The sequence below is a fragment of the Ursus maritimus genome, unplaced genomic scaffold (genome assembly GCF_017311325.1).
Source record: "Ursus maritimus isolate PB19 unplaced genomic scaffold, ASM1731132v1 scaffold_7, whole genome shotgun sequence".
In the NCBI taxonomy this organism is placed as follows: Eukaryota; Metazoa; Chordata; class Mammalia; order Carnivora; family Ursidae; genus Ursus; species Ursus maritimus.
The window spans coordinates 22258368-22281757 of NW_024426885.1; the positions used below are offsets into that span (position 1 = coordinate 22258368).

General features: G+C 40.2%; 1 protein-coding gene across 4 annotated transcripts in view; it reads left to right on the top strand.

Moving 5' to 3' along the window:
* The window catches only part of SORCS1 (sortilin related VPS10 domain containing receptor 1), a 485001-nt gene that overhangs the window by 261217 nt on the left and 200394 nt on the right, over nucleotides 1-23390 (top strand). For all 4 annotated transcript variants that reach the window (XM_040624058.1, XM_040624056.1, XM_008686657.2 and 1 more), the window contains exon 3: nucleotides 1772-1871. In XM_040624058.1, coding sequence (XP_040479992.1) covers nucleotides 1772-1871 — 100 coding nt within the window. The remainder of the gene's footprint in view (nucleotides 1-1771; nucleotides 1872-23390) is intronic.

Genomic DNA, 23390 nt, shown 5'->3' on the forward strand with positions numbered 1-23390 from the left:
TTCAACAATTCCTTGGCGGTTCGGGGCCTTTTCTGGTTCCACACAAATTTAAGGGCTGTTTGTTCCAGTTCTTTGAAAAATGTCATTGGTATTTTGATTGGAATGGCATTGAAAGTGTAGATTGCTCTGGGTAGCGTAGACATTTTAACGACAAGGATGCCCACTCTTGCCGTTTTTATTCAACATAGTACTAGAAGTCCTTGCAACAGCAATCAGACAACAAAAAGGGATAAAAGGTATCCAAATTGGCAAAGAAGAAGTCAAACTGTCTCTCTTCGCAGATGACATGATACTGTATATGGAAAACCCAAAAGAATCCACCCCCAAACTACTAGAAGTTATAGAGCAATTCAGTAATGTGGCGGGATACAAAATAAATGCCCAGAAATCAGTTGCATTTCTATACACAATGAGACTGGAATATAGAAAATTAGGAATTCATCTCGTTTGTATAAATAGCACCAAAAATCATTGGAATTAACTTAGCCAGAGATGTAAAGGATCTATATTCTAGAAACTGCAAATCACTCTTGAAAGACATTGAAGAAGACACAAAAAGATGGAAAAATATTCCATGCTCATGGATCGGAAGAATTAACATAGCTAAACCAACTTAATTTTCTAAGCCTTGTTAATTCTTATCTATAGCATTGAACTTAACACAGTATAGCCTTACATTTTGCTTCTCAAATAAAGCTGTTAGATTTTTGAGAGTGGGGGCAATGTGTTGTATCCTGGCACATAGCACAGAGTCTGGTACATTTTAGGAGTTCTACAAATGTAAATGAGGGAATGAATGAATTGGGATCTCCTATATATAAAATGAAGGCTAAGAGGAAACTGTTTGTTCCCTTTAAATTGAAACGAACAAAAACAACAGAAAAACTGTGGTATAGTGTAAGTAACACAGGGCTTAGGGTCACAACACCTGTATTCAAATGCTAGCTGGCAATTTTTCAGCTGTTTTCTTTGAATAGGTCACTTAAGTTCTGTCAACTACTTTCTTCAAATACAGATAATATTTTTTCCTGCACATGGTTGTAATGATGGTCTAATGAGATTACAATTCTGAAATATGTAATAAACTTTGATAGAGATGGTGATTAAAGCCTATTGATTCAGTCAGAATTAATAAGTTATTGACCAAGGGCTAGATAAAGATGAGAGAATCTTCAAAAAAGATAGGGTCAGTGCCAAGAAGTAATGTCCTCCCAACTCCAGGTTGCTTAACACCAGAAAAGGCCACTGAGTAAGACTGTGAAATTTTACTTATTATTAAGATGTTTTCTTTCTCTTAAATAACAGGAAAAGACTAAATGACCTTTGAAGGGACTGACCCACCATATATTCTATGACTCATGAAAGGAAACTCAATTTGTAGATAAATCAGGAGAAACTGCTTTTCCACTGTGCCAAAGATAAAGCGAAAGTTTGAAATGTCATATCTACATAAAAAGTCTTTATTTTTGTGGTCAATTCAAGAGACACCCTCATCTCTTAATCTTTTAAAATTAACCACATCCTTTATGCAATGTACGTACATTAAGGAGCAGTAAAGAGATGCGGTTTTAATTTTTACCAATTCAATTTAAATGCAAATGTTAACCACTCACATGATGCTACTGTGTACATAATTAAGCATCATTATATACTACATGAATCATCTAGAAACCTCCCGAGAGTCATTCCACTATGTAAAACATGCATTATACTGACAAGCAGCCAAATGACGTATACTTCTGTCCTCATTAACGCTCCTTTTGAATTATAGGTCAACTGATTATGGGACAACTTATGAGAAGCTGAATGATAAAGTTGGGTTGAAAACAATTCTAAGCTATCTCTACGTGTGTCCTACCAACAAGCGTAAGGTAAGACATGTGTATTCAGCATGCTGCTTATTCATGATGTGACTTCTGTCTTGAATGGCTAACCTCTCTAGCTACATAAAAATCCATTACAGTAAAGCCGGGATTAGAGGTATAAAGATGAGTTGATGGATGTTAAGGTGGTAAAATGTCTGCCCCCTCATAATTTTTAGAGCAACAGCTGTGGGAGGTAGCTATATCATTACCATTTCTGAAAGGCAGCTCCAAGGAATGGGTCTACTTGAGTGGATGCTGTCTTGTCAGAGTTCTGACTAGTCTGTCACAAGAATCAGAAGGAGTCTTGATAAGATGGAGGAAAAGGTGGGGTTTTCATCTGAAGTCTCCCTGTTTTCCCTTGACATGAGTAAATAGATCAGCTAGAGTTGGGGTGAATGTGTCCTTCTGTAGCACGTTGGATATCTCATTTCTAAAGTTTATTCAGCCTGCACACAAACGTCAGGTTGGAGATACTGCTGGAAGGAACCTTGGATATCATCATATACTGCACCCTAATTTTATAGATGAGAAAATGAAGGTTCAGTGAAAGGTAATGCTTTGCCCCATCGCAGAGTTATGGGCGCAACTGGATCTAGGATTCAGGTTCCTTGGTTGGCAGTGGTACTGTTTTCGCTGCATTTTTCTGCTCCTAGTAAGAGGGCTTATCTCCCCTTCAGAGAGAAATGTTATTTTCTCAAGGAAGACAGTATTTGCTTTTAAATGAGAGAGACTTACTTGTGTTAGGAGGAGAGTGGCACTATATCGTTCTTTGGTTTTTGTAAACTTGCATTGTCAGATTCTGAATTCTGACATACAGTTTCTAGGTGTTGTGTGAATTGCATGAAATAACAGTATCCATCAGGAAAGAGAAGAGTGTTGTTCATTAGTATGTCCTAAGTCGTGTTCTTTTATGACAGTAGCAGTGATATCTAGGTTCTCAATCAGATCTGTCAGTAGTTACTGTTAGTGACCTTGGGTAGGTATTTTATTTTGTTACCTGAACTCCGGGAGGTGGATGAGAACGTCTCTGAATGGTCATTCCTTAACACTGGCTGCACTTCCAAAGCACTAGGTGATTCCCAAATGTGCAAACCATCGTCTCACCCCCATTGCTCTGGATTAGGGCTCAGGTAACTGCACCTTGAGCAAGCTCCCCAGATGCTTCTTATATGCATCTAGGATTAAGAATTGCTTATGCAAAGTGTAACGTTCCCTCTGGCCCTAAACTTTTCAAGTTCTTCAGTAGACGCAGTGTAACTCAGCAGCTGTGCATAGACTCTGATGTCAGATGGTGTGAGTGGAAACCTAGCTAAACCAGGTAACAAGTGTATAACTATGGTGATTTACTTAATCTCTCCAAGCAGTGTCATCAAATTTAAAATAGGGATCATTATAATCCCTACCTCATGTGAAAAGTTGTCACTATTATCTGAAATAAAACATTCCAAGTGTTTATAGCACAGAACAGCTAAGGCTCATCAGTGTTTTCTCTTACTTTATTTTTTTTCTCATCTGCCTCCTCCTCCTTCTTCATATAATTATTAGAAGTAATAGTAGTGATTATCCTCCCTAAATAGCAATGTTTAGAACTTTCTGTAATGATAGAAATGTTCCTTTAAGCTGTCCAATACCTTAGACATTAACCACTTGTGACTATTGAATATTTGAAATATAGTTAGTGTGACTGAAGAACTGGATTTTAAGTCTAATTTAACTTTAATTAACTTAAATGTAAATAGCCACCTGTGGCTGATGGCCCCAGTATCGGACAACATAGCTCGATACTGTCAACCTCACAAATGTAGAGATACACGCTGAACATTCCTGTCTTCCCCTTACTGGCTAATTACTGGTCCATCATCAGCAGTTACATTTAAACAATTTGACCTGCTGTATACAGTCCTAAATTGAGGAGCTGAACTTATACCCTTTAGTTTTATAATGCGATTTAGTTATGTTGGTTAGCTTTGAATCAGTTCTTAAATTCCATATTGATTTTTCTTCTAGTTTCTCATTTTCAGTAAATTTCATTTAACAATCAACAATCTATAGATGTCATAGGATACAAAGAGAAATAAGTCCGCATTCCACCCTCTAAGTTCCTGTATTCTAGTAATAAATGCAATATGACTTTTTGTCCTTGAAAGGTCCTTTGACTCTTGCTTCCACCTAACAGGTTTGGATGAGACATTTACATTTTTCTGTTTGTAAAGTGATAGAGGCAAAAACAAAGGAAGCTGGAAGAGACCTTAAAATTGTTCTTAGAATTGTTCCAAGGTAGTGATAGTCTTTGTTTTATTGATGCTGTTGGCGAGGAATATGATTAAAAAAAAAAAAAAACCAGATAAGATGCCAAATAGTGAATGTGAGCATGGGAGTTTCTGTAGCAGCAGAATATATGACTCCAACATGGTTTGCAGGAGCAGAGCTTGAAATGCGAGACTCTCAAGTCCAAATGCAGCTCCTAAGATGGGGAGGAAGGATTAGAGGGAACACAGCAAGGAGCCCCATCTTCTAACCCATTCATGCCAGGGTGCCAGCGTCATTCAGCCTGTATACTTAGTCCGTAGTCATCTGAAAGTCACTGAAAAGTCACTGGCCATGGCATTTAGCTAAAATTAAAACTTGGCAGACCCTATTTCCAGAGAAAGAGAAGTCCTTGTCCATGAATATGAGAGAACAGCTTTCTCTGGGCCTTTTTCCTTCCAGAAGCAGAGGCAGGGCTGAGCTGTTTAAATCACAATGTTTACGGGTAAATCTAAGCGAAGGGATCTTTCCCTGTACAGATAAATGAGGCCTTCAGGGTCACTTTCTGAGACCCTGATAGATTTAAGAAATATTGGAGGACGATGAAGGTCTTTACAATGGTGCAAAAATCAATAAAGTTGACATAGCACTATATTTGTGTACAGTTTTTCTACTTATGAGGTGAATTTATCACCATGAAATATGTACTTTCGCCCCCCCAAAGGGACCTACTTGAACCAAAGAGATAGTACCTGTACAACATTTTAAAGTGTGAATATATTTCCCCCCAATCAATGAGAGTTTATGTAAAAAAAAAAAAAAAAAGAAAGAAAAGAAAAAAGAAGAAAAAAGAAAGAAATACCAGGCTCTATTAATTATGCAGGACAAAGGCACTCAAGTTCGCGGCAGTTCTCCTAGGACCTGTGCGTCCTCCAGTGAAAAGGCAGGCTCCTTTCTAGGGTCGTATTAATTCTTTTCTGTCCCTAGGGCGCTATCTAGCAAGTTAACATCTTCTGTACCAGATATGTGTCCCTGCTCTTTACATCAGTGGGAGCAACTGGAATAAAACTGACATCAGGGAAACTGCCTTGTCTTCCCAGAAACTTGTTTTGCCTTCACATGCTTACTGCTATTTTTAGCTGCTGGTGAGGACAAGTTCAGTTCTTCAATCAACGTGTCTCCAACAGCGGGCATCATGCCCTGGCTTTGCAGACAGCTTGTTAGGGGCATTACTGGGATCAGAGTCCAGAACAAAACAGGCCCTTATTTACAGTTTAAATTAATGATCATCCATTGGCTGTTTCTCTGCAAGCCTGCTGTAAATGACAACAGCTTTCCTTGGATATATCTGTTACAGTAAAAATTGTAATCTCATCGTAGGTCAGTTTAGGAAATCTTGACTAAGAGACATAGAAAGCCTGCTCCCAGGTATTATCCTAGCTCATGCATACCCTCTTTCAGCAGAGCCCTGCACCTGGCCTCTGATAGATGAAGTAGGCCCCAAAGAACAAGGGTAAGTGAATCCTAGCGCCAGAGGAGAGGCAGGCTAGCTATCTGTCAGCATGTCTCCAAAAGAGAGCACTCCTCAACCCAATCCATGATAAATCCCAAGGCTTGTGGGTGTCAGCAGTGGTTTATTGGCTGCATACATGTAATCTTCTATGAAAAAGGATGATTTAACATGCACCTGGAATGAGCAGCTGGGATGTGGAGGGTGATGGAAAGAACTTATAGAATGTAACAAAGAAAAACAAAATCAGTGCTGAAATCTTAGTCTCGATCTTAAATTCTCACTGAGTTTATTTGTATTCTGCCTAGAAAGAAAACTTCTTGATACTCTGGGTGTATCTGTCAGCAATACCTTTCCTCTCATCCCCAACCAACCTTAGCTGCTCTCCCTTCACGAGGTGTGGTATAACATCTTCAAGGATTAAAGAATACAAAATCCCAAGTGGAATTCATGGGGGAGAAAAGAAGAAAAAAAGTGTTTGCTTTTTTTCTTTTAACTTGGAGTGTCCTCTTCGTTTCATTGTTGTATCCTTGTAGTCTCCGTGCATTGTGTTCTCAGCAAAGAGGAGACTGAAAGAGTATTTGCTCTTTATATTTCCTGTGCCCCTCCATACCCCAGTTTCTTCTCCTTTCTGTGTTATCACCTCTTAATTAATAGTATTCCTGNNNGAGAGAGCCTTCCAAGACTTTCATCCTATAAATAGGACCCCCGCTCCTCAGACACATTGATCATTTTTGCAGGTCCCTTGGTACATGCCAGCATTAAACACTGTTTGCATTTTCTCCAGATGTTTAGGTTTTAATTACCTTACTGTATGTGGCACTGTCTAAATAAGCGTTTGATTATTGACTCTTTGCCTCTTTCTTTATATCCAGGGCATGCTTAATTCCTCTTGTTATTTCCTCGGGAGGTGTGTTATTTCCTCGGGAGGTGTGTGTGTGTGTGTGTGTGTGTGTGTGCGCGTGTGTGTGTATGAAAAAGGTGTGGTTGATAGCATCTGCCAACTTCTCTTAGGAAAAATACGGAATCATTGAATCAGAACCTAAAAAAGGTCAGAGGTATTCAGATTCTGCTTTTTCATTTAACAGATAAGGCAACTGAGTCCTTAGAGTTTAGTGAGTTGCCTGAAGTTACAGGCAACTAGTGAAAAAAAAGCTGAGATCATTAGACCTTTAAGGTGAACCTCAAATGCCTTCTATTCCACAAAATTTAATCAATTCCATTAGTCAGATGTTCTCACTCCTTCCGATTTTCCAGGCATCTGCTTCTCATTTCTAGCACTTTTCTCTCACTTCTGATGAGTCGGTTTTGACCCTTTCTAATGCCGCATTTAGAATGAGAGGTCCCAGAGGGAATAAAGCACCTTCGTCAGCTTCCTAGTCTGTAACAGGCCGAACACAGTGGCCTGGAGTATGGTAGGTGTCCAACACAAGGCTGAGGATTTAACTGGAAATTGGTTGAGTGTGGGGCTCCTGAGCTGGAACTTGAAAAGTAAAGTACATTGTAACACCAGCTTTGACTCATTTATTTTCTCTAATTATGAATTAATTCTTTCAAGTGAATAAATAAGGATAGTAAAAATCCCTGTAGATTTTAGTCATTTCTAGGCCAAAATGTATAATTTTATCTTTTCTAGGCAAGAAGAGCATGATTAATATTTAAAGTGCCAGGACTTTGCATAGCACTCACTCGACATTATCTGGCGAGGCCAAGGGGAACTAGCATATTGTATAATACATCAAAGGGGGTACATGACATTTCCCTTGGCAGATACTCCTTAGTTGCTCATTCCACCCTAACTCTTTCATCTGTCCCTTTGTACACAAGATCATGCATTGCCTCTAATCTTTTAAAAATAACATATATTCCATTCATAAAGAAGTACATGAACTCAGTGACAAAGTGGAAGTGGCATTTTCCAAACTTCCTTACACTTAACCTGGGCAATGATGGCTAAAGGGAGAGATCATGTCCTTTGATCCTTCCTGGGTACAATTGAGCGTGGGTACTGTTTCAGCCCATCAGGCTCTGTGCTCCTTTCAAGCATCAAAAAGAAAATCAAATCCAAGAAAACATGCCGCATGTACATTTTTTTTTCCTTTGGGTAATTTTCCAACAGTCATCCAAGCCATCAGGTTTCAAACAAGCTACAGAATAATAAGTGCAAAGTGCTCTGTTTGCAAGGGGCAGAGTGCCAGGAGCAAGGCCCACTAGCACACCCCCTCTAGCACACCTCCCACCCTGGGGAGCCCTCCACGACTCCTGGGCTCCACGAACACCACTGGGGGAAAAAATGCTGACCTCCCTCTTTCTACTAAACTATACCAGGAACAGCCATGTACCTTGTACATTTTATATAAATCAAAGCACTATGATAACATTCATGAATCAATAAATGTGAATAAAACCACAAACTTTTTGACTGAAGCACATTATGTTAGTATAGTAGGTACCTAGTTGATTTTTATTGAATCTCATCTGTGTCTAACACTAATGTAAAAAAAAAAAAAATAGCAGGTTTATAGCATACCAAGTTTCTCAGAACTTATGCATTAAGTAGTAGATTACAGCTTTATTTCATGTGATATTAAGTAGTACTAAGTACTTTTTTGTTGGAAAGAAGCTTCTTGCATAATTAACATTACATATTTGCCATTCCTCATTTGTAAGATGTTGTGTCTATCACATATCAGCATCTAATACATTAAATATTAATTGCTGATTAAAAAGTTGTATCTGTATGAGGATCAAGTTTACAGGATGTTGCTCTTAAAATTCAGAGTTTATTAGTCACAATTATGTTTAAAAAACATACAGGTAGCTAGCTAGACAAATGGGTAAGTAGAAAAGGTGATCCACAGATCAACCTTTTCTAAGTTTAGGTAACACTTTCTGGTTAGCATCAGGTGGTATTTCTTGATCAAAGTGGGAACACATTTAGAACTTTGCCTTTTGGTTTTATTCTCTTTTAACAAATGAAGCTAATCAGGATAAATACAGTGTGAATTGGTCTCCAAATATTACGGAGTAAGACTGGTCCAGAAACTGTGTGTTTCTTATATCACCGACTGGGTCTGAAGAGGTGGGTTACCTCTGTTTCCAGACCAGAACTTTTCAAAAAGGATATGAAGCCTGTATCAGAGGCTGATCATTCTTCAAACATTCACAATAGACTATCTGCTCAAACTTCTTTGGGGAGCAGGGTTGGTTTTTTTTTTTTTTTTTTTTTTTTTTTTTTTTTTTTTTTTTTTAATTATCTATCTGCCTATTTTTTTAATTTCTTTTTCCCTCGTCATTTGTCCTTATTAGAACTTGTATTCTCTGAAGTCTGGCCTAGTGTTAAATGCCCATCCATTACCCTTTTCTGAAGGTCAAATGCATTATTTCAGGTTGGTTCCAAGTTACGCTCTGCTGTGGAAAATGGTCAGAGGTCTTTTCAACATTCTGGTCTGTTTGCTTCCAGCATACTCCCTGTGGCTTCTCAGAGGTTTCCATCATCCGGTGTTTGACATACTGTATCTAGAACATTTGTTTCTAGTGAATAGCCCGAGCTGCTCTCATGATGGATGGAGATGAATGCTGGCCGCTACAGGAAATTGCCATATTTACTAGGGTGGGGATGTTTCACTCCAATATATCAGATCTGCCTCAAGCTTTCTCTTGGTGCTGTCAGGAGAAACAAAGTCAATGTCGATGAATCTTTAATAAAACCACTTTTTCCCCCTCCGGAGAAATTAAGAGAACACCACCAGCCTCAGGGGCTAAATTGCTTCCATTTAAACATTCCTTCTTCTGACCTGACCTTTCTCTTGACCAGATCTTCTTTTGATGGTCTTGTCCCTCTGTGCCTCTAGGCACCCACCTCCCATTTTACTGGGTCCCTAACTGCTAACATACTTCTCATTCCATAACCTTCCAAGTTTGCTACTTCAAATAACTTTTCCAGAACAAAGTATTGTCATTTGTAGGTAATAAGATGGGCTTCGATCTTCATAAGTGAAAAGGCTCGCACTATGGAATATACATTTTGATGACTGGGAAAGAGAAATCTCTTCTTCTAGCTTCTTGGGGCTGTGTGTGTGTGGGGGGGGGGGCTAGAATACTAAGTATTGCCTTGATTGACAGCATCTGCCACCCAGGAATGAGCATGCTTCTGGTGGAGAAGAGGGTGTTGTGGATGAGTCCGAAAAATAAAGAATGGGGGAAAAGTAAACACCTGAATACACAGCCTCTCACAGATAAGAGAAGAAGGGGTGTAGGAGGAAAGGCACAGATACTAAACCAAGAGAGAAGATGGCAGAGATTACTACAAAGCATTTAAAGTAACAAAGAAGTGATGAGGGAAAGCTAATGCCAAGAGCATGGTGAACACATAAGGTAGAAAAAAATAATAAAATCATAAATATTTTCAACAGTAGATTAAGAATCTCTTACGATCTCTCAGGGGGAGGAGGGCTAATTTACTGGGAACTTATTAAGACTTTCAGAGGGAGTACAATTTACCCTTATCTCTCTGTTCTTACTCGGTGCTTTCAGAGGGGTGAAGGATGTTGATGGCTGTGGCCGAAATTGGTTTTGCCAGAAAGGAAAACACAATTATGACTCAAGTGTGGGGGAGTAGCAGGCCTCAGTCAAGGCTCCCCAGCTTCCCAGCGGCAGATTCAAATATCACTGCTGCTGCCCACAACTTAATGAACTTTTGTCCTTTTAATGCCATCTCTCCTAGCTACTCCCCATCCCTCTGTGTAAAGGCTTCTTCTGTTTACGTGTGCACCTTGTAATTTCTACACTTGTCAGGAGTACCAACTCAGCACCTATTTGCAGCCACTGTGGAGCTACACTTTGTCATTTGAAGGTGGTCATTGTAAATTTTTCCCTGGTGGAGTCATTAGTTGTGGTGTAATGGTTCATATAATGGACCCTGGAGCCAGTCTGCCTGGCTTTAAATTCCAGCCAAGCCACATACTAGTTGCATACTTTTAGACAGGTTTTATTTGTTGGTTTGTGTGTTATTAACCTGTCTGTGATACAGTTTCCTCATGTCCCAAATAAAATAGAATGATTGTGTCAATATCATAAGGTAGTTATGAGAAGAATCAAAACAAGCAAAGAACAGTGCCTGACACATAGCAAGCATTCAATAAATGTTAGTCTCATTGTTACCACTATTATCTCTTTCAAATGACATGGCATTGCCTTATGCTGTCATTTGTCAACCCAACCAAAATTATTAGATATCTGTTTTGTGCCAGATCCTTTTAAGAACTAGGAAGTAGGCTAAAAATAATAGACATTGTCCTTTCTTTTAAGGATTGTGCAGTCCGTAGAGGAGATGAATGTATAAACAGTTGACTACAGTATAGAACTTATGTATCATAATAGCTCTGTACATAGAACTCTATCTTTGGGGATTCAATGAAGGCTTCACAGAGGAGCAAATATTTGTCAAAGGGGAAGGGAAAAAGAAGATGAAAACTGTCTTTCAGTGTATGGGTAGTGAGAAACCAGTGTTCATAGACCACAGTGCATACATAACTTTGATTGATTTACAAATATTAAATGAATAAGCATGTGCCTATTTTGACTCTTAAAACATGCTAATTTCCATTTATATCTGGCTATACTAACTAGGCCCCCAAAAATGCCTTCATGACCCATTTGCATTATAATTCTAAAATAATAATACAGTGCCTTTTCAATTGTTATGAACTTTTTTTTCTATCTTGCTTATGAAATCAGTAAGTGGGCAGTGGTGACATTATTAAGATTGAATTAATAAAAGTAAATGTTGCCTTATTACAGTTGATTGATATGGATATATTCAGCATTTATCTTAAGTTAACTACTGGTCATTCAGAACTACCGATGAGATTTGGAGGTGCAATTTTAAGAAATCAGTTGACCCATTTTATTGAACACTTGGCTTGTGCCCTGTTCTTTGCAAGCACATTGGTGAATGTAAAAAAAAAAAAAAAAAAAAAAGTGTGAACCTTATATTGCCCTTATGGAGTTTACCATCCTGCTGCAGGGCTGCAATTAAAGAGCAGTGCAAGACAGATGATGGATTGCATGGTACAAATGACAAAGGCTCTAAGAGTTTAGAGAGGAATGTTGTCTGGATAGTCTGGAAAATAGTATGAGAGGGGCTCAAATTACTCAGTGAAGCAGACTGGTATGACATAGGGTCATGACATTCACAACAGAAAAATATAATTTAGTCAAACCAACATTATTTAGTGCTAGGTAGAAGACACACACACACACACACACACACACACATAAAACAGGGTGCTGTCTGCAAACAGGGAGATTGAAGGGAGGGGTATGTAGGTAGAGATGCGCGTAGGTTTACTCTGGTGCAGGTACTACACCTTTCATTTCCCGAAATCTTAATCATTTGATAATATATATTACACATCTTACTCTTTTGCATTCTAAAAGTGCTCTCCTTAAAGTGTTCCTTTGCTTATCCTAATTGTTGATTTTGAAAATACAGTTTCTTTAAATTTATAGAATGTTTAGGAGAGAGCCCAGATTAGGACAATAGGTGAGTATCAGGGATGACAGGGGAAAAAGAAGTATAGAGGGAAAGCTGGGACAAGAGAAACAGTGTAGCATTTGCAGGGGGTCAGCAGGGGCTTCTGGTATTCCAGTGACTAGCAATTCATCGTTTCCCCTACTACTACTTTCTCAAAGGGATCCACATTCTCTTGAGAGAACAGCTACGGCTTCCCTGGCAAATGCTGATGCTCTCTAATTCACCAAACACAAATTTCACCAGGATGGACGTAGCTTTAGGAGCTAAACCCATCCCGCTTGACGCAAGTAGTTGTGTTTGAATTTCAGGGGATGTCCAGGAAAAACAAAAACAAAAAATGAACTTGTGCTGAGGAAAAAAATGCTGGATCACAGGAAGGCCCTTGTCTATATTGGTATTTTGAATTTATGTTATGTGGTATGTTTGGGGGTCTCTGCCCCTTATGCTTTATTAATGCCTTATTTAGCCAACAGATTTACGTATTTTCTCCACTGGCTAATGCTGTCTTTGTTCCTTGGGCCCCGAGCCCTTTGTGCTTCCATTTGGAAGTGTGTTACTGACATTTACAAACTCCCACCGAGGACTCAGTCAATTACCACCATAGATGCCCATTGTTCCAAGAGAGCTGACCTTTACCCCTAGGCACCAATTAAAATCTATTGCTATTCACCCCCGCAGTGTTTCCTATAATTCTGGCTCACTGCCCAGTGTAACTGTTAGGATGCCTTCTTTTTAGTGTCATCTTATTTTTCCTCCCAAACAAGAAGAGAGTGACCTGCAAATGGAAATGCGTGCTTCTGGAAGAAAAAAAAGCAGACCATCAGGGTGGACAGCATTTTCAATTTAATCACCTTTTGTGTTAACACAAGTGAAAACCTTAAATAAATAGTAGAATTAGGCAAAATTTGGGACATTGCCTACAGGTTTATTACAGATTCACATATCAGCAGAGCTCTCCAGTTACTCTGTGGTGGTGATTTGTGGCTAATTACAGGGCCATTCTGCCCGAAGCATGGCTGGGCCTGCTCCATGGCAATCTGGCAGAGACCAGAGTCCCAGCTTGGGGGAAGTCAGGCGCCAAGCCCTCTCTCTACATGTCACATCATATGTGTTACCCGCACAAGGCTAGGATGGTAGCCTTTTAGGCAAACTTAAGTACCTTTCTGTAATGGATTTTGAGATCAGGATGTTTAGCACTGGAACTAGTTTGTATGAGATCACAGGTGCTCCTCGTACAAGGATTGCAATTTCTGGCAGACCAGCAAATTACGATGTGCTAGTTTGGGGAAACAAACATGGCCTTGTATTCAGAGGTATATCATCTCCTTTGCAACTTGTTCCCCTCCTCTGTATCCCTACCTTCTGTGTGCTGGGGGTATGATGCTGCTGACATTTTAATGGTGTTTGAAGACAAATTCTAGTGACCCAGTTATTTTAGTAGGAAATGGCTATAGTGTAAACATAGGGACAAGTGGCCCAAGAACAAGGTCTCTATACTCAGATTGAGACAAGAAGTCCCAATTTGCTTAAAGTAAATGGAGCTTGAAATTTGCCTTTCCCTGTTTAGTTTAAAATTCCAGAGCTAAGCAAGTTAAAGCTTGACAGAAAGCACTGTCCTCTTGTAGAAATAGCCTCTCCCTCCCACCTTGCCCCTGCATTGCGAGTGTGAACCAGACTGAGAGAATGCAGTTAATTCTTCGATCTGCAGAGAGAATGGTTCCTGGAGTTGTATTATGCTCCCCCTTTTCTCCTTGCTTTACTATTTGAAATTTTATAGACTTGTGAAGATTATACTTGTATGAGGGCTTAAAATTTCCCAAGAGCCACGAATATTTCGCTTTTCCCACCCCTCAGGCCTTGGTAGAACCTGGGAGGATAACGCGGCACGCAGGAAGCCATCTGGCTCCCTGGAGATACATGTCAGCATTCCATTACCCAGAAACCAATGGAACCCGCTTAAGCTCATATGACAAAGCCCAGAAGATTATCAAACCCAAACCATTTGGCTCCATTTATTACAAATACAAAGTTTCTTCCATGGTTCATTATGTTCCTCCTATACAAACCCAACTCGGGGGAATTACAAAGAACTCTGAAATAAATATGTGGGGGAGAGCGTGTTGAAATTGGATATTACCTATCTACAACTGCTTAGTTTGTTTCTACTTTCATTTCCCTCACTCCTTCCACCCTACATTTCCCCTTCCTTCCATAGTCTCTCTTTGTCTCTCTTTCTTTCCAAAGCTAATTTATATGAGAGAGTAAGAGAGAGTAACAAGATGGCTTTATATATTTCACACAGAATATATTTTCAAAATGATCACAAAAATGTGTGTGTGTGTAATTATGTCATGCATACAAAAACAATGGGTGGGGAGGAGAGGTTATAATATTTTATACCTGAGACCTTGTTAATAACTAGTGGCCTTTAGCTAGAACCCAGGTCTTTGCATTTCTGGTCTGTGTTCCTTCCATCATAGTTCACCATTTCCTAAATATTGCCCCAGTTGTCTTGTCTGGGAGGTTACTTTGTAATAGTATCCTTGATACTAAGTGCTGTTTCCTCTGTAGACCTTTAATAAATTTCATGTTTGAAATATGAATTATATAATCTCAGATAAAATGCAAAGCACAGAGAAAATGTAAAGGCAAACCATATGTCACATTTGAAGTCAGCTTGTATAAAATCATTCAGCTTCCTGCTTATCATTTCATGATAATAGCCTTGACAGCTTTACAGGATAAACCAGATACTTTTAGAAATCTGAAAAGGACTCCATATATTCAGTCCCAAGGAAACTTCCTTTTTTTTTTTTTTTTTAAGATTTTATTTATTCATTCAACAGAGAGAGAGACAGCCAGTGAGAGAGGAAGCATAAGCAGGGGGAATGGGAGAGGAAGAAGCAGGCTCCCAGCAGAGGAGCCCAATGTGGGACTCGATCCCAGAACGCCAGGATCACGCCCTGAACCGAAGGCAGACGCTTAACGACTGAGCCACCCAGATGCCCTGAAACTTCCTTTTAACCCCAATTGAATCAGGCTAGATTTGCTCTGGCAGGAGGATGGACAGAGTACCCCTCATAGTGCCTTTCCACTCTGTCATGCTGTCCTGTGCCTGGCACTATTCCTTGTGCTGGCTCTGAGCTTTCCTGGTGGCTCAGTAGGCCTCTCTGTTGACTCACAATATCTTTCCGTGAACTCTGGCTTATTATTTTCGATGAGAGATAATGCATATCAGAAGCGCACCTATCCTGCCATTACACCTGTGGCCAGTGACCCAAGGAGCAAAACAACTAGCCAATGTTTGGTGCAAGTGTCTACTGAGAAGTAGACTCCATCCTAGGGGGTGCTCCCTGGAGAAATCACACCGGAGGAATGGTTCTAACATCATTGCCCATACACACTGCGATGGACTTGTTCTTCCCCTTGTACAGCCGCAATCATGGGCTCTGATTAGGCCTTGTGACTCCATCATTGCATTTAAACTTTGAAATATACCATCATTAAATCTCTAGACACCAGCATTTTCTGCAGAGGCTACTATTCCCTCTCAATTCCTTAGAGATCCTCTTATTCCAAGCAATTTCCTCTGTAGCAGCAGTGCAAAAAACAAAACAAAACAAGAAACAAGTACCCTGTTAAGATTTGACACATGGGCCCAAGTATGTAAACTTCCTGATTGCCCCCCTACTTGTTTTTTCACTTTTTTCTATATCAAATGTGTAAAAGAAAGTATAAATATTATGGAAGGGAGAGATTCAGAAAGAAGTATTAGAAAGGAAGTTGTTTCAATGAGACCTGAATTGGAATCCAAAATCTTCCTTTTCCTCTTGAGCTAAGAAGTGTTTGAAGTAACCCAGGCTCTCACACTTGTCAAAGAAGTAATAGAGCAGGAGGCTTCTGGCTTCTCAAATCAGTGAATACAATAAACTGTAAGCTGTAAGAAACACATAGATGAAACGTGCTGAGAACATTCCCATGTATGAGGATAGTTGATGCAGAAACAGAACAAACAGAGCACAACTCTGAAATCAGCACGGAAAGCACCATAAACTCCACTTTAACTTTGAGAAAAGTAAAGCTCAAAAAGTGGGTTGTCCAGCGGCACCTGGGTGGCTCAGTTGGTTAAGCGTCCGACTCTTGATTTCAGCTCAGGCATGATCTATGAGATCAAGCCCTGCATCAGGCTCTGCATTGGGCATGGAGCCTTTTATAGGATTCTCTCTCTCCCTTTCTCTCTGACCCTTCTCCCCCTTCCCCACTCATGCATGCTCTTTCTCAAAAAAAAAAAAAAAAAAAAAAAGTGCGTTGTCCCCATCATGTAGCTGGTAACTGCCCATAGATTTGGCAGCGTGTGTGCAGATTTTCCTGAACTTCTTAGTTAATATTCACCCTCCCTATGTACTAAATAAAGAGTATCATCTCCCTAGAGCCACAGTTATTTCCTGTAAGGGGACATGGGGGACAATAGCATCTGCTCAAGGAAATGAGCGGTGACAGTAATTCTGGGTTTTAGCCATTTATAGAAGAATGCTGTAGCTTGAACGTTTTACTATTACCTGATATACGTGAAAATCCTTAAAAATACGTCCACCTGGCTCTCAGGAATTAGTGGAATGAAGTGACCAAATTAGTACTAAGGTCCCTAAACCTCCACATATATTAGATGTTAGGTCATCCAGGGAGATTGAAATGGAGGTTCTGGGTCAGGAGCTCTGAGAATCTGCATGTTAACCGGCAGGCCCCGCCTCTCCATCTCCCCGTAACTGCTGCACACAGACCTACGGCCACACTTTGTCTAACAGGGAAGAGCTGCACTAACAGTAAGGTATCATTTTTCAGTGAATCTCTTGGTTTCATTTTTTTCTATAAAAGTAAAATAAGTTGGTACAGTTCTTGGTTTTGGTGACACAAATATTTAAGTTATGTGTTTGGAACCAGCTGCCCTCTGCTGGACAACGGAAGATTTGATGTGAAATTACTGTTTCTTGCCATGTGTCCCTTTGACATTAAAACTGGATTCATCATTCCCCTCACAGAAAGACAACCGTATATGCATTTGGTGGCTGAGTGGGATAAAGGTCAAGAGCATGTAAACACACCCAGGGCAGTTTTGAGATTCAAGGACATGGGTTTAGGAATCTTTAGTGGTAAATTAGGAAAGCACAAGGTACAGGCCATGTGTTGCCCCTTCACTCCTCCAGCTAAGAATGAAGTAAGTAGGGGTTGGGATAAATAATTCTTAATCACTTTAGTGCATAGAGCTGCTTACTAGCAATTTAACTTTGCAGAGCTGTGGGGAGGCTACTATTACAGTGTTTCAGAGATATTTGTTTAGCTCAGGGAGGGGGGCTTCTTGAAATTTTACTTTTTGAGAGTTCCGCTCCATTATTCCAGGGTTCTGACTTCATCCTTTGCACAGCAAGTGGCTCTTGTGTTGGTATGAAACACAGGCAGCCCACACAGGCTGCCTAGATAAAATCTTCTGTTCATAGAGCCCAGGAGAGAGAAACATTAAAAAAAAATGGCAGGTATTTTTAAAAAGCAGATTTGGGAATGAATTCTAACACGTGTCATTGTCTACCAGATGAGTGACAGGAGGGAGGGGGTATCATTGCTTTGAGTTTGGACCAGAGAAAGCATAGTTTTAAGGAGGCATGGAAGTGTGAACTCTTACCTGTCACTGAACTCGAACCCTCCCCAGCTCCCAAAAGAAAGAAAGATGGTCGTGAACATATGTACTTTTTACTTCACGTCTCTGATGCCTCCCCTTCCATACCCACAAACATGAGATAAGTGAAATAAAAAAGTAAGGAAGAAAAGGACCAATATGAGTTGGAAAGAGGGACAGACACAAATGCACAGAGAGGGTTCTCTTACTTTAATCCAGAGTCAGATGCTCATATCAGCCCACCATACAGATTCTAGAGATGTTGTTCATACTGAAGGAGAGCGTATGAAGGATGTAATGAGTGAAAGAATAAGTGGTCTAGATACCACCAGATGCCCCCTTTCCAGTATTTTCCTTTTTACTTGACAGCTCAGCCCTCCTCTGCCCCAGCATTGCCAAAGCTTAGCTGTCACTCATCTCCATTTTGCAGATTGGCTGTCATGTCTTTCAAGTTCTGGCAGTGATAAGTGGGTCTAGACAGGGCTGGGAGGGGGCTCCTGGCACAAGAGGATCCTGCTGTCTTCTCCAAAGGGCAGCCTGTGTGCAGAGCAGATCAGCCAAGGGAAGAGTAAGTCCCTCCATCCTGGCACCTGCTGTCTCTGTGCCAAACCCCCAGGCAGGCTTCATTTCTGATGTCCGGGAGCTTGGAGGAGACTTTTAGTCTGGGAGGGATTTGTTTGTTTGTTTTTGATTGTATATCTACATAGTCTCTCCCTAGTCTCCCATTCTCACCCTCAAAAGCTAGAAAGCTAGCAGGAAAGAAAGAAAGAAAGAAAGAGAGAAAGAGAGAAAGAGAGAAAGAGAGAAAGAGAGAAAGGGAGAAAGGGAGAAAGGGAGAAAGGAAGGAAGGAAGGAAGGAAGGAAGGAAGGAAGGAAGGAAGGAAGGAAGAAAGGAAGGGAGAAAATTTGCCTTCGCTCGAAAAAAAATATGTAAAGATTGAATCTGAGTCTGATGACTTGGCTCAAATCCCACATCTTGTTTTCTTTACAACTGGCAGTAAAATGGACAACTGCTTCAAAACCATCTCAGCTTTTCTCTGAACAAGTTCAATATCCTTTTTATTTCCTTTTGCTCTTCTGGGTTAGCTCTAAAGTCCTGTAGGAAAACAAGAAGCAATGTGATTACTGGATGTGACAGTGAGAACGGGCAGAATAAATCAGAGGAAGTGGTACCTTCGTCCCACCTACATTTAGGCAATGCTGAAGGGTAGTTAAGAGTGTGGCTCCTAGGGGCGCCTGGGTGGCTCAGTCGGTTAAGGGTCTACCTTCAGCTCAGGTCATGATCCCGGGGTCCTGCTCAGTGGGGAGTCTGCTTCTCCCTCTGCCCCTCTCCCTGCTGGTGTGCTCTCTCTCTCTCAAATAAATAAACTCTTAAAAAAGAAAGCGTGGCTCCTAGAAGCAACCAACTTCTACCCCATATCCCAACTTCAGTGACACTGGTGTGTGTGCTTGAGGATGTTCTTGTCTGTGCAGTAGGGAAGATGACATGGGTGGAGGGGTGTGGTGACAAAGTATATGGTGAATCCTCCTGAGTACTGTGTTCTAGATATGTATCCTCTTCTTTCATGGTACCAGCTTTTGCCTTTTGTGAACTCAAAGGCCATTGGACATTTCATTTTGATGCACCTTTTGTAGGAAAAACTCAAAGTGCAGTTCCAAGGAGAATTTTTTTCGTGTGTGTGTGTGTGTGTGTGTGTGTGTGTGTGTAAAACAGACTATACCTGCTATTTCGGGGCACTTTTGCTACAAGGTGCAGATGGTCCTATTTTAGGCACATATTGGACTAGTAGCACCAGCCTTGGGGAAAGAAGCCCAGAGAGATTATAATCATTCATTCTGAGTTGTAGAGCGGGTTCATTTCGGAACCAGTAACAGAATCCAAAACATCTTATTTATCTGGAAAATGGAGAAAGTGCTAATTCTTCTGCCTCAGGATCATTAAAAGAATAAAATGCAGTCATATATGAAAAAATAGTTTGATATTTCAGAACTAAGTTTCAGAAGTACAAGATCAATGGTTTTATAGTTACTTCCAAGACAGTGTTTTGGGAAAATGATGGGGAAGGAAACTGTGCTTTATTATGAAAAAGGCATTAGTTGAAGTATGGAGAAACATGTACATAAGAAAAAAAAAAAGGTAGGAAGCAGATTGCTCTAGGATCACATCAGGCATGGGTGCCTTGGTTTTTGCAAAATTGTGAAAGTTCCACCTACAGAGTAGAGGGAATTTTAGAAAGAGAACAAAGATCTCTAACTGGGATGGAGGCAGCAGACTCTTCTGATTTTAATTACCACTCCAGCTAACAAAAGACATCCTCTCATCACTTTGCCTTAAATATTCTCTTGCCTGACGTACATGCAAAGCCACACAGTTTTGGGCGCTACTGTTTCTTTACCTGTGAATAGAGAAAACAGCACATTTCCTCTTAGCTCACTGCACAGGGGCAAGGACCAGGAAATTACAAACACAAAGGGGTGCATATTTATTGAGCTAAATTCAATATTTTAAATTGTATTAATTCCACAGGAAAAAAACCAGGGGGACGGTGTGATTAATCCCTACAGTCGGGGTTTTGAAGGGCTCGGAAAGAGAAAAAGGTTTGAGCCGGATCTTGGCAAATGGGAAGATGTAAAGAATGGTCTGGCATTGTAAACTACTGAGGGAATTGTCACGGATGACAAAGGAGGCTGTGGTGTTGGGCACATCATACATATTCCCTGCATCACTTAGCTCCAGAAGCTGCTTTGCCCCAAAAGTAGTTGGAGCCCAGCAGCTGGTATTTTATTGGCAGAGCAGCCCAAGAAGACTGCATGGGGAGAGGTTTTTGTTACAAAGTGCCTGGTGGAATGCAATTACTTGGAATGGAATCTGGCCAGGGCAGTTACTGTTAATATCACTTACCCTTGCAGAAAGTTTCCAGGGAGCCTTCCTGGCTCTGAGCGGTCAGGACCTCCGTCTTACATCTCAGTGAAGAGCCTGCAAAATCACACAGTCAGAAATCACCAGCCAAGAGAAATCACTGTTCTTATATGCGTCTGCAAAGTCAACATCTGAGCCCACAGGTGGGGAGCAGGCTGTCAAAGCCGTCCCTGTGCTTAGTAACTGAATCGTTCATTATGTTGTGTCTTTGGTGCCATTTCAACAGACGTTTACATTTTCAAGAGGGGCATCTTTTCATTCAGTGTTGCTTTTTGGTCTCTATCCTGACCACAAACATTCGGAAGAGAAAGTTTTTTTGTTTTTGTTTTTGTTTTTTTTTTAAAGATTTTATTTATTTATTTAACACAGATAGAGACAGCCAGCGAGAGAGGGAACACAAGCAGAGGGAGTGGGAGAGGAAGAAGCAGGCTCATAGCGGAGGAGCCTGATGTGGGGCTTGATCCCATAACGCCGGGATCACGCCCTGAGCCGAAGGCAGACGCTTAACCGCTGTGCCACCCAGGCGCCCCTGTTTTTTGTTTTAATCCAGTCCTGCATTCTTCTTACTGATGGGATGGATCCCTCTCTCCCTCACCTCCTCTTCTTCCTTCTTTCTGTGAAGCGGATGGTCATGTTAGCAGAACGCCTTTTGAAAGTGTCATTGACCTACATTACAGTACAAGCAAAGCAGCTACGGGAGTAATCTAAAGAGAAGATGGGAAAGAAAGGGAAACCAAGTTGGGGTCCCTTGAGTTAATCTCATTGTGCTGAATTTCCAAGGGAAGAAGGATGGTAAACATATATACTTTTCTCCCATGGCTTTATTGATATTCTGTTCAGGACTATGAAAATTAAAATACAGTTTCTCAGCTCCACTTATAGCATGATGGTAAGTGAGTGGGACAGGATGTTGAAAAGAGCCAAGCAGTTATGCATTTGTCATGGGTAATAGGGAAGGTAGAGTTGTCCTCTTTATTTAAAGGGCTTCTTCTTGCATCAGATGGGCTCTAGTCCCACAGGACTTTGCTTGCTTTAAATTTGTAGTTTCAGTGTTGTCCCGAATACCAACGTGTAGAGATTGCTACATGAAACATACTTTTCTCTATTTCCTTTAGATTACTATGATATGTGAAATATATATATATATATATAGTATATATTATTAAAATATGTATGTGTATGTATGTATTATCTATATAAAATATTGTATATATTTTTAATATACACACACACAGGGGACAAAAAGCTAATAAATGCTATACCCAGATGCCACATGGGCATATAAATCAGTTTCTGACGGCATGACTTCACTATTGGAAACTGTGAATGACAAGCCAGTCAATAGGCTGAGTGGCCTTGGGCAACTTGTCTTATCTTCCTGGCATGTGGGAATAAAATAGCATCCTAAGATTTGTTTTTTTTAAAATGAGTTAAATGGATAGTAACCTTAAGATCTCATATAAATGCCATGGGGTCCTTTCTACTTAACATATTCTAGTTCCTTTGATGTCTACTACAATCTGCTCTCTTTACCTGACCTTTACTTTGTAAGACTAAGTAGTAATTTGTAGCTTCTGGCCTCTGCGTGGGGTTCCTGAAGGTAATAGATTCCAAGCCTTACCTCCTCCAGGAGTAAGTTAATCCTTTAAAATCTCCACAGTTAGTGCCAGATCATCCTTATCAGGCTTTCTGATACTTGTTAGATAATATCCTTTAATCTAACCAATTGATTTGTTATCTCTAAACACCATTATAGTCTAATTTGCAGCAATGATAAATATTAGCAAGTGATTACAGCGAATAAACTTAAATGCGATGTATTGAGGTAAAATACCTTTTCAAGTCCTTTGGAAGGCCTGGGGGTGATAAATCTATAGTGTTGAGGAAGGCTGAAAAGGTTATGACAATTGGATCTTGAGGTTGATACAAATGGTTTTAAAATTCAATTTCTTATGTTTATAGTTTGCACATAATCTTAGGGCATCAGTGAAAGGTCATTCTGAAAATACTGAATAACTGGAGCTAGTTTGCATAAGTAAATATAAATGAATTCTCTTTCCTTAGTGCATTCATATCCCATAGAATGGGTTATCTGTCTTCAGAACAGCGATATTCTTTCCCAGAACACCTCCTTTAATTCTGAGTCCTCCTCGGTGCTGGGGTCTGCTGTAATGTGCTATGTTCATAAAGAGATCCACATATTTCAGTATTGTTTGTGGGTGCACCATGCTCTAGGGGATTTCAGTGCTCTGTTGAAGTGGATTTTCTAGATAACCTTAGCTTACCTTTTAGAATAGAAGATAATAGTGCCTCCCGCGCCTAGGTGGCTCACTTGGTTCAGCATCAGACTCTTGATTTTGGGTCATGATCTCAGCGTGATATCGAGCCCCAGGTGAGGCACCGTGCTGGATGTGGAGGCTATTGAGATTCTCTCTCTGCCTGCCCACCTTGTGCTCACACATGCGCTCTCTAAATCTCTGAAACAAAAACAACAGTGTCTTTGTTTTATTTTACTTAAAAATATTTCAAAATTTTATTATCACCTTCCTTATTAAAAAAATATTCTAGATCTGTTATTTCCTTCATTATATGAACTTTAAATATGTTTTTTCTTTACAATGGTTGTGGTATATAAATTT